Source organism: Berghia stephanieae, chromosome 1 (assembly GCF_034508935.2).
Source record: "Berghia stephanieae isolate SIO BIC M18660-M18661 chromosome 1, UCSD_Bste_1.3, whole genome shotgun sequence".
Taxonomy (NCBI): domain Eukaryota; kingdom Metazoa; phylum Mollusca; class Gastropoda; order Nudibranchia; family Aeolidiidae; genus Berghia; species Berghia stephanieae.
The window spans coordinates 82347126-82359625 of record NC_088360.1 but is presented as its reverse complement, the minus strand read 5'-3'; the positions used below and the strand labels follow the sequence as shown (position 1 = coordinate 82359625).

The following is a 12500-nucleotide window of genomic DNA, read 5'->3' as shown; positions in this document are numbered from 1 at the left end:
AACAAAAACAAATTGGGACCAGTGTCACCAGCCCAAAATATGCAGCTAGATGAAAATATAGAAGGTACGTTAGCTTACGTAAGGAATCCCAAACAAGTTGAATTCGAGCATACCTGCAAATTAAAAAAAAAATAAACACAAAAACTGTTGTCTTACATTCAACTGAATATTTTGACATTCGTGCTGTAGAAACATGCCTATCAAAGTCATAGACCGAAGGCGATGTGTACTTATTTGCAGGTCTGATAACCCAAATTGTTATGGAAATGCTCTCAAACTGAACTATCACAAAGTATTGTCCATCAATGCTCAAACAAGCACATAATAATTGCGTTCGGTTATCAGACCTGCATAACATGTGCCCATCGACTTAAGGCTATCTGCATACAATTGGGCTTGCATGAATAAATCATCTAAATTCAATAACAATCGTATTTTAAAGGGCAAGATGACAGACATGTACCCCAGTCACATCCCACCTGCCTCTCACACCCCCCCCCCCCCTCGTTCAGCTAAAAGAGGCTAGTTTTAAATGACAATGGATACATATTTACACAATTTGGAAGTTTTTAAATAAAAAAATCAAAACTGCTCATCGGAGGTGCTAATACATTTTAGAGCCAGACCCATATGTCGATGGTACCGTCAAATTGTAACTGTATCTTTAACTGTAATCTATCAACTCAGATTTTTATTCTTTTTCAAGTACCAAGTCTGTGCCAGACATCGGTGATCATGGTAAGCCATTCATCTCTCTGATCAGATAACCTCAGAAAACTAATATTACTCTTCTCTTTCTTTGTCACGCAGCTGTTCAAACTATTCAAATATGTTTTTCTTGGTCTACCTTTACTCTATTTACCTTCTATCTTTCATGTGAGAGCAAGATGTTCAATACATTTATGTCGATTGTGCCCTAAAAATTGCATTTGTCTTTTTCTTATTGTACGAATTAATAACCTTTTAGTTTCAGCTTGCTCCAATACTCCTTCATTAGTTTTCTTCAGCTCACTTAATATCTATAAAATCAAGGATTGTCGACCGGCAATAAAGTGCATTGATCACTGACAAAAGACCAATACTATTCGGTGGCAACAACACGTGGGTGTCAAAATACTTGTTCTAATCTCCTTGGAATTATGAAACCAGTCCTCGAGTTCGAGGATATAAACTGTGTGCAACTGAACATCTGTACGGCTTCATTCACCAGACCGGACTGACCATGTGACGTGACGGGAACGAAGAAGAAGAAGAAGAAGAAGAACATCTGATTTCAGAGTGATGACATCTTATTTTCTAGTCTAGATAAATGCTGGTTGTCAAAAAATATCATCCATCCTCGATCTTTTACGCCCCATTATCTTAGAATCTACCAATACATTCTGCTACTAAAATGGTTATGTCACTTTATTATTCAATATGTAACCCATTCATTGTTAGTCCTTCAGAGGACTAGTTAAACATTTCCAATGAGTTTCAAAGTGGAAGAGAGAAAGGTGTGACGTCATGACTTCTTTGCTCAATTACTTACTATACTTACCAATTATAGAGGCGTGTAGATCAGGCCAGATGCTGAAGTTGTCCCCCAACCAGTGACCTACCCACTGACCAGATCCTGGAAACGTTGACCTGGCAATAACCACACTTCTCTCCCCTGTCGCTTCCCGGGCCACTCTGGAATGACACATTTTACCCATCGAGTCAATCTATCGTTATGTCGGAATGAACTAATGAAGATTATTGAGCATAAAGTCATTATGATCATAATAAAACAGACCTGCCTACTTTTATTTTTTGCAGAGCTACGAATTTTGGGCTCCATTTGCGGAGCAAAATAAGCTACTCAAATTCAATAAATCATGCCAATATGAAACAATGGCACTAAATCATCTCGTGAAAGGACTTCAAAAACTTATTCCATCTTGCTGAGGCTAAATTGACCACTTACACAGGTAGATTTAGTGACTAGTATCATTTTTCCCCATGAAAACTACGAATTAAAAAAAAGGCAAGTTACAGATCTTTAATAAGGTAAGTTTCTTGAAGTTCCAGCAACAAAATCCATTCTCCTCAATAATTTTTAATGATTGATATTCAACAAGTTTAGCTTAAAATTTAATGTAATCCATGAGACAGTTGGTCACAAATAAATAAAGATATGCATGGTTCAAGTTGCTATTTTGGCGTAAAGTTTAATGAACTTGCTGGAAACATTGTTTTTAGAATTATGTATTGAAACGTACTCATCAGGAAATAAGTTACAAATGATCATGTTTTCGTCATCTGACTCTCACAAGAAATGATTAGTGGCTACCGTACGTTCTTTGGTCAAAATAGAAATATATGGAAGTCATTGTTATGGTCCAAGAATGAAAAAAATGAGCACGTTCAGAGATGTACAAATGCAATTTATTATATTCCTTTCGTTTATGAGGAAACCTGATTATGTTAGAGCGTAATGCAAAAAGTATTTCGAGGAGTCCCCATTATCATTAGTAGAAATAAACGTATCTAGTAGTTTAAGAATTATTGTCTCAAGCACGCATGCGGTTTGATTAAAAATAGATTTGGAAGAGTACTATCCTAACCACAATGATGATTCTTATTGACAAATCGTTAAATTCGAGGATTAATCATTGTATAAAAAGACTACTTTTTGATAAGAAATGATATAAATGAGGTCAATGGAGGGGTTTAATGATAAGATTCTTAAACTTCGACGTTTGAAATTCGAGCTAGTTCCCAAAGCACGCTTCGCGCAGCGGCATCGGAGGCGTTTTTGAAATTTCAAACGGAGTTCAAGAATCTTATAGTATCAGCCGTCACATGGTAATAAAATTTGATTTACGTTCCTGGTTCGTTTTCTGAAAATGTTGCAAAGCCAGATTTTGATGTCTCTACAAGATATAGTTCAACTACATACGCTACACGTTGTCTACAGAATGACCCACGTAATGTGTGAAAGCGCTCACAACTAACAAAACTTTCCAAAAATCGTTTATTCATTGTAGCCATTGATTATTTGTAATGTCATAAACAAAACAATGTATTTATCTTAATTTGAAACAAAACATTATAGTTTAATCCTCTTCTTACCAACTACAGAACAATCTTCGTTACGATTCAATCAACATTTTTCTTTTTCAGATTCGTTTTGTACATCACAAGATTTGGAAGAAAAATCTTTGTTATCGCCATAAGAATTTAATGCTGTTACTGATATGTCAATTTTGTTTTGCTGCACAGAATTATGTATAGTATCTGCACAGAATTATGTATAGTATCTGCGCAGAATTATGTATAGTATTTCTTATTAGTTCTGAGTAATCAAATCAATTTCTGTGTTGAATCTGTATGACTTTTCGGGAAAAGTCCTGAAAATGTTAAGGAAAGAGTTAACAGCAGCAAACCATGTGACAATGGCTGGGATGAACGAAATGCTGGACACAAATTGAGAATGTACAGAGACGAGCAACTTGACTATAGCCAGAAACAACTTGTCATATACACAAAGATTACAACTGCTGAATATTCCATCTCTAAAATACAAAAGACATACAGTGAACTTACTCCAGTCATATAAGCTTGTAGCCTTAATGGGGCTGAGAAAGTATACTATAATATAATTTTCCAAAATTCTCGTGTAACACATAATATACGAGGTGATCGTTTAAAAAAAAATTATGACCGACTCTAATACATCAATTAGAATAATCACTTTGTTCAAAGAACAAACGTGGAATGAATCTAAATTTGAAACGTAAATTGAAGCAACTTTGAAAAGTTTTAAGAATCCAGTGCCGGGAGCTTTGTTGTAACATTAAGTTCTCCTTCATGAGTGACTATCTTCATATATTTATAATTGCCTATATCATGGATGAACTTCAAATGATATTATTGTGTTAAAAACTTGATTAAAGTTTATTTGACCTATCAGGCCCTATTCATGGTATGCTGTTAATGAAATAATAATCACAAGCCGGATGAAACGTACCACAACACAAAATCATGTGTAACATTAAACGTTTATTGTCTGATCGATCTATTTATTATCTAATTTATTACTTATTTGATTTATCTATTGTTCAATAACGTCAATTAATTTAAGTTAATTTGTGTTGTTGATTGGATGTATTTACGTAAAATACTCGCCTGTCCTGTCCGCCTGATCAATCGTGCCAACTCACATAGCTATTTCTGGGCGGCGCAAAGTTGTGTCCGTGGAAAAGGCTCTTTACTCAGATTCTCTCACCATATTCAGGTGTAAAATGAGGACCTAGACGTTGACAGCATTGTCTCTGTCGAAAAAATGTATTATCGACTTACACATATCATGTCTTGGCTTACATTTTTTTTTGGACTAAGGACCCCTAGTAAAGCACTTTGAACGCGCTTTGTAGATATTGCACTATATAGATGCTCAAGTATATAACCTTTAATGTTAATAGTCTGTAGAGGGACTTAAGTGAGAACCAGTCACTCGTCCAAATTGACGGTCTAAAAACAACAACAAAGAGCCAAGTAATGTCAGCTTCAGACATTCTATAATTTGATGTCATAGGATATGATTGAAACTCACTCTAACGTGGGCTTGCTTTGAGACCAGCCGTACAGACTGTGGACATCATACTGACGGTATTCTCCTTTCTCTCCCTGGATAGCGCTCAAACAGATTGTCTTGTCCGATAATCGTGCCTGTCTCTGATCGCTGTCCCAACGATAAGCTGCCTCTATAATGAAACAAGTTGGTTCAAGTAAAAATAAAGAAGAAACCCAAAACCAGCATTTGGAGAAGTGTGGTTTTAAAATTTGATAATGTATGAGCCGATTATTAGAATAATGATTAATGACGGAATTTATGTAAAGGAAAAAAGTTCGGTTCAACCTCAAGAACCAAAAATTGAATGTCATCTTAATATATACAGGTCATTGTAGTGGTAATAAAATAACTAAAATGAAATTTGTTCAACGTTTTACAATCTTAAACTTGTGGGCAAATGACGTTTCACATCGCGCGATCTATCATCAGATCAGTAGGCGCCAGTTTTAAATTTGATCAGAAAACTTTCACTTTAAATAACAATATATTAATATTACCCTCAATTTTTTTGTTTGTTTAGTTTTGTTTTTAAAAACTTGTTTTCGTAGCCTTCCTGAACCTCCTGTTGTCTTTCGGAAAACGATATCAATTTTATTGATTACTAGGAGGTAATAGGATATTACCTTTTCAAACTCATCATCAGATTGTCAGGGATTGTACGTGACATAGTCATAAATGAAAACCCTCCCACTTAAAACCTAATTTACTATATAAATCATAATAATCAGGGATTGATACTTTCTTTCTTCTCGTGGTTTAGTTTTCGCTTGAGTAGAAAAGGTAAGATTCATGTATTGGAATATTTATAACACTATAGTATTTATATATTAGCTATGTAAAGATTAGATATACGAGTATAAACATTATATAGTAGTAATAAATGGTGCGTATGGTACACTTTGCGTCTCTCCCTATTTTTCTCTCCATTTACTTAAAGTTGACATATTTTAAAAATCGTTTTGAGTAGAAACGTTAAGATCGTGCATTGAAGAGCTTATAATGCGATGCTATAGTATTTTTTGTATTAGATATGTAAATACTATATAGTATTTTTTAAATATTGACATGCTAACAACATAAAAGATCATTCAGTTTTCAACATTCTTTCACTTCCACTTCCTGATGAGAACGAATGCTCGAAACAATATTGTAGAAGTTGATCATAATCATACTTGAGATACTTTTTATATAGCACCTTTTATCACACGCAAAGGGACCGAGATCGATACCGGGTGCAGCCGAGATTTTTTTCTGATCCCCATATCTACCCAGCAGTGAATGGGTAGCTGGGTCTGTTTGATTTGTAGATTTGGCGGAAAGTACTTTGCGATAGACTAGCGTCCTATCCAAAGGGTAGCAGCAATTGTTATTGTCCATTTCAAGCTAAAGAAACCGGGATAACCTACGGCTTCATAGGCCTAATGGCTCTGAAGGACTACTTTTATAATTAACAATGTAACAGCTACCATGGAATGCTTGTAAATGTATCTGTCGCTTTGTAATGTTGATAAGTCTCCATTCTCGCTGTTAAATCTCATGTCAACATAGTTCTTAATTACAGTCTGTGTATCCTTTTTGTTGACATGCTGTTGCACGCTATTTTTGATATAATATAACGGCTCTTAATCTTCCTGTTGTTTCTCGAGGTCTTTGTGACCCATATAAAACTCAACCAAAGATTAGATTTTAATATTTTTAGTTTTGCACTCTCTGAAGGCTGTTGATTTCCAGGGTATCCAAACAACATCTTATTGACTTTCATTTCCGTATGTTATACTAAATGCACTATAACTGACCTCATCATGTCGTATGTTATACTAAATGTACTATCACAGGTGTTTGGAATTTCTTTATAAACAGCACTATTGCTCACATCCATTCAAATTTCTTAGCCATTTTGAATGGCAAAACACATGCTTGGCATAAGTCGAGCCAAAAGTAACCTCTAATTGGAGTATGAAAGTAAATATAAAATCTCCGCTTATGCTTATAACATTTATTTACTCGTCGCAAAGGACAATAAAGAAAGTAATGAGCTCGTAAACAGACAAAGATAAAACAAAAATTGCTGTGAGCTTAAATCTGCCGCATAATCACATAAAAAATTGTTTTCATTTTGCCACGAAAACATTTCCTGATATTACATATATTCTGAATCTGAATCTGAATCTGAATATCACTCGAAGTCGACTAAATTCTGAGTATAATTTGTATTCGACGGCGGAGAGAGTTGTTGAATGTGGCAGCCATTGTTGGTGTTTAGGCTGATGAAGTTTGATAATTACCGCTTGAAGGTGTCCTAATCTGGTGTGTTCACACATGCTTCGGTAAGAGCGTTCCAATCTTTGATAGTCCGTGGTGCAAATGAATACTTGAAGATGTTTTGAGTTTGCAGAGTGGTGTTTCGCTGTTTTTCAGTGGTTTAAAAAAATTGAATACGTAAATCTCTTTGTATGTCTAGTTGCTCTGGTAAGATATATTGCTATAATAACAAAATCCCTCCCCCACCTCCCTAAATCAACGGTGTCAAATGATCCTAAACTGTGACTTATAAAGAAGATACTGTGTTTTGTCATTGAAGTGGAAACGATTTCAATATCAACATCCCTATTGAAGAAATGTTCCGACACCGTGGCACGATAGGAAATGACTTGAATCTGTGTAAAAAGAAGTTGTGTTTTATATTCGCGATCAAGATATCATTTTGTACAATTGTATACAAAATTTGATATGGTAGTAAATTGAAGGTAATGCTGTCAGAAGATTATTTTGTTTGTGATCATATTTATCAAAGGCATGATATGATTATGTGTAAAAGTTGCTGATTGACTTAGATTATTTTATAATCGTACTTTTTGTATTTTAAAATTTAAAGAAACTTACCTAGAATTCTTATCAGTTACTTTTGTTATGTTATTTGTGAAATAGTGAAAAAGTAAAAAGCTCAATTTTTGGCCGAGGTGTTTTTTTTTTTTTTTTTTGTTTTTTTTTTCTCTTAATTTTTTTTTAATTAAAAAAATGTTGATGCCATTCACTTTACGACAGCGATAGAGATTTGCATAAGCTAAGTCAATAGCTCTTGCAGTTAATTTCAATAGCTTTCTCAATCATGCATAAACTATTTATTAATTTGCCTAATGCTGGCTATAAGACAAGCCAGGAACACTATAATACCAATAATTGTAGCAGTCTGTTTTATTATTTTTATTGACAATTTTGGTATGTCCTCTAGTGGACTAAGTAACATCATAGTGATGGAACCCAACATATCTGATAAACGGCAAGTAAAAATTGATTTCTACCCTTTGAAACGGACACTAGTTTATCAAAATTACTTTCAGCAAGGTCAAACAAACGCAGCTACCCAACGAAACTGATTTCTTGAAAATTATATTTAATAATTGATCAATATGTTACAAAAGGTTAATGACTATCTAAAATATTCTCTCAACACAGATGAATTTCCTAGTTGTATTCAACAATGGTTTGCTGATTGCTTTGTTGCTATATTGCAATGTCGCAGAGAGTCGCTACCATAAGCTCAATCAAACTCATCAAATTAAAAGCCAGAATGGAAATAATAATGAGAGTGTGGAGGATACAACTCATCTCCCAACCACGACCAACCACGATTACCAAACACGTGAAACTAGTCAATTTACGAATCAGAATGGAACTGGTCAGAATAATATCACACTTGGAACTCGTCAAATTATGAACCAGAATAGAACCGGTCAGAATAATATCACACTTGGAACTCGTCAAATTATGAACCAGAATGGAACAGGTCAGAATAATATCACACTTGGAACTCGTCAAATTACGAACCAGACTGGAACCGGTCAGAATAATATCACACTTGGAACTCGTCAAATTATGAACCAGAATGGAACCGGTCAGAATAATATCACACTTGGAACTCGTCAAATTATGAACCAGAATGGAACCGGTCAGAATAATATCACACTTGGAACTCGTCAAATTACGAACCAGACTGGAATCGGTCAGAATAATATCACACTTGGAACTCGTCACATTGTGAACCAGAATGGAACCGGTCAGAATAATATTACACTTGGAACTCGTCAAATTATGAACCAGAATGGAACCGGTCTGAATAATATCACACTTGGAACTCGTCAAATTACGAACCAGACTGGAACCGGTCAGAATAATATCACACTTGGAACTCGTCAAATTACGAAGCAGAATGGAACCGGTCAGAATAATATCACACTTGGAACTCGTCAAATTATGAACCAGAATGGAACCGGTCATAATAATATCACACTTGGAACTCGTCAAATTATGAACCAGAATGGAACCGGTCAGAATAATATCACACTTGGAACTCGTCAAATTACGAACCAGACTGGAACCGGTCAGAATAATATCACACTTGGAACTCGTCACATTGTGAACCAGAATGGAACCGGTCAGAATAATATCACACTTGGAACTCGTCAAATTATGAACCAGAATGGAACCGGTCAGAATAATATCACACTTGGAACTCGTCAAATTACGAACCAGACTGGAACCGGTCAGAATAATATCACACTTGGAACTCGTCAAATTATGAACCAGAATGGAACCGGTCAGAATAATATTACACTTGGAACTCGTCAAATTATGAACCATAATGGAACCGGTCAGAAAAATATCACACTTGGAACTCGTCAAATTATGAACCAAAATGGAACCGGTCAGAATAATATCACACTTGGAACTCGTCAAATTATGAACCAGAATGGAACCGGTCAGAATAATATCACACTTGGAACTCGTCAAATTATGAACCAGAATGGAACCGGTCAGAATAATATCACACTTGAAACTCGTCAAATTATAAACCAGAATGGAACCGGTCAGAATAATATCACACTTGTAAGTCGTCAAATTATGAACCAGAATGGAACCGGTCAGAATAATATCACACTTGGAACTCGTCAAATTACGAACCAGACTGGAACCGGTCAGAATAATATCACACTTGGAACTCGTCACATTGTGAACCAGAATGGAACCGGTCAGAATAATATTACACTTGGAACTCGTCAAATTATGAACCAGAATGGAACCCGTCAGAATAATATCACACTTGGAACTCGTCAAATTACGAACCAGACTGGAACCGGTCAGAATAATATCACACTTGGAACTCGTCAAATTATGAACCAGAATGGAACTGGTCAGAATAATATCACACTTGGAACTCGTCAAATTATGAACCATAATGGAACCGGTCAGAATAATATCACACTTGGAACTCGTCAAATTATGAACCAGAATGGAACCGATCAGAATAATATCACACTTGGAACTCGTCAAATTATGAATCAGAATGGAACCGGTCAGAATAATATCACACTTGGAACTCGTCAAATTATGAACCAGAATGGAACCGGTCAGAATAATATCACACTTGGAACTCGTCAAATTATGAACCAGACTGGAACCGGTCAGAATAATATCACACTTGGAACTCGTCAAATTACGAACCAGAATGGAACCGGTCAGAATAATATCACACTTGGAACTCGTCAAATTACGAACCAGACTGGAACCGGTCAGAATAATATCACACTTGGAACTCGTCAAATTACGAAGCAGAATGGAACCGGTCAGAATAATATCACACTTGGAACTCGTCAAATTATGAGCCAGAATGGAACCGGTCAGAATAATATCACACTTGGAACTCGTCAAATTACGAACCAGAATGGAACCGGTCAGAATAATATCACACTTGGAACTCGTCACATTGTGAACCAGAATGGAACCGGTCAGAATAATATCACACTTGGAACTCGTCAAATTATGAACCAGAATGGAACCGGTCAGAATAATATCACACTTGGAACTCGTCAAATTACGAACCAGACTGGAACCGGTCAGAATAATATCACACTTGGAACTCGTCAAATTATGAACCAGAATGGAACCGGTCAGAATAATATTACACTTGGAACTCGTCAAATTATGAACCATAATGGAACCGGTCAGAATAATATCACACTTGGAACTCGTCAAATTATGAACCAAAATGAAACCGGTCAGAATAATATCACACTTGGAACTCGTCAAATTATGAACCAGAATGGAACCGTGTCAGAATAATATCACACTTGGAACTCGTCAAATTATGAACCAGAATGGAACCGGTCAGAATAATATCACACTTGGAACTCGTCAAATTACGAACCAGAATGGAACCGGTCAGAATAATATCACACTTGGAACTCGTCAAATTATGAACCAGAATGGAACCGGTCATAATAATATCACACTTGGAACACGTCAAATTATGAACCAGAATGAAACCGGTCAGAATAATATCACACTTGGAACTCGTCAAATTATGAACCAGAATGGAACCGGTCAGAATAATATCACACTTGGAACTCGTCAAATTATGAACCAGAATGGAACCGGTCAGAATAATATCACACTTGGAACTCGTCAAATTATGAACAGGAATGTATCCAAACAGAATAATCTCACACTTGCAACTGGTCAGATTATGAACAAGAATAATTTCACGCGTGAAACTCAACAGATTACGAACCAGAATGGAACGAATCAGAATTGCACACTTGGAACTAATCTCATTACAAACCAGAATGTAATCAAACAGAATAATCTCACACTAGAAACTTATCAGATTACCAACGAGAATAGGACCAAACACCACAATCTCACACTTAAAACAGATCAGTTTACAAACAAGAATGGAATCCATCAGAATAATCTCACACTTGGAGATCTTCAAATTACAAACCAGAATGGAACCAAAAAGAATAACCTCACACTTATAACTCAACATATTATGAATCAGAATGGAGCCCATCCGCATAATGGCACACTTGGCTCACATCAGATTATGAACCAGAAGGGAGCCAAACAAAATAATCTCACACTTGAAACTCATCAGATCACGAATCAGAAAGGAACCCATCAGAATAATCGCACACTTGGAACTAATCTCATTACGAACCAGAATGTAACCAAACAGAATAATCGCACACTTGGAACTAGTCTCATTACGAACCAGAATGTAACCAAACAGAATAATCGCACACTTGGAACTAATCTCATTACGAACCAGAATGTAACCAAACAAAATAATCTCACACTTGAAACTCATCAGATCACGAACCAGAAAGGAACCCATCAGAATAATCGCACACTTGGAACTAATCTCATTACGAACCAGAATGTAACCAAACAAAATAATCTCACATTTGAAACTCATCAGATCACGAATCAGAAAGGAACCCATCAGAATAATCGCACACTTGGAACTAATCTCATTACGAACCAGAATGAAACCAAACAGAATAATCTCACACTAGAAACTCACCAAGTTATGAACCAGAATGTAACCAAACAGAATAATCTCACACTAGAAACTCACCAAGTTACGAACCAGAATGGAACCAAACAGAATAATCGCACACTTGGAACTAATCTCATAACGAACCAGAATGTAACCAAACAGAATAATCTCACACTTGGAACTAATCTCATTACGAACCAAAACGGAACCCATCAAAATAATCTCGCATTTAAAACTCATCAGAATACGACCCAGAACAATAGAGCCAATCAGAATTATCTCACACGTGTAACACCAGGTTGTTAACCAGAATTGGATAAATTAGAATAATCGCACACTTGTAACTCATTAGATGACGAAGCAGAATGGAAACCATCTCAACAATCACACAGTTAAAACTCTCCAACTTTTTGGCCAAAGTGAAACCCATTACATTTATCACTCTATTGAAAGTTAGAATGAAGCAGATTGCGCTAAAAGATAACAGAAACCCACCACCGCATGAATCAGAATGAGACCAACAATATCAACCATCAGTCAGACTGCGTTGAATCATGAGGC

The 12500-nt window shown here is 35.9% G+C and overlaps 2 protein-coding genes across 3 annotated transcripts in view; one reads left to right on the top strand and one right to left on the bottom strand.

Annotated features, from left to right (window-relative positions):
* The window catches only part of LOC144959081 (sucrase-isomaltase, intestinal-like), a 65305-nt gene that overhangs the window by 26226 nt on the left and 26579 nt on the right, over nucleotides 1-12500 (bottom strand). For both annotated transcript variants that reach the window (XM_078891468.1, XM_078891460.1), the window contains exons 13-15: nucleotides 4580-4730; nucleotides 1541-1674; nucleotides 79-113 (exon numbers count right to left, since the gene is read on the bottom strand). In XM_078891468.1, coding sequence (XP_078747594.1) covers nucleotides 79-113; nucleotides 1541-1674; nucleotides 4580-4730 — 320 coding nt within the window. The remainder of the gene's footprint in view (nucleotides 1-78; nucleotides 114-1540; nucleotides 1675-4579; nucleotides 4731-12500) is intronic.
* LOC144959091 (uncharacterized) overlaps nucleotides 5290-12500 on the top strand; it is a 7592-nt gene continuing 381 nt past the window's right edge. Inside the window, exons 1-2 of the mRNA XM_078891481.1 lie at nucleotides 5290-5380; nucleotides 8057-12500. The exon at nucleotides 8057-12500 is cut by the window's right edge and continues 381 nt beyond it. Coding sequence (XP_078747607.1) covers nucleotides 8057-10720 — 2664 coding nt within the window. The 5' untranslated portion in view covers nucleotides 5290-5380 and the 3' untranslated portion in view covers nucleotides 10721-12500. The remainder of the gene's footprint in view (nucleotides 5381-8056) is intronic.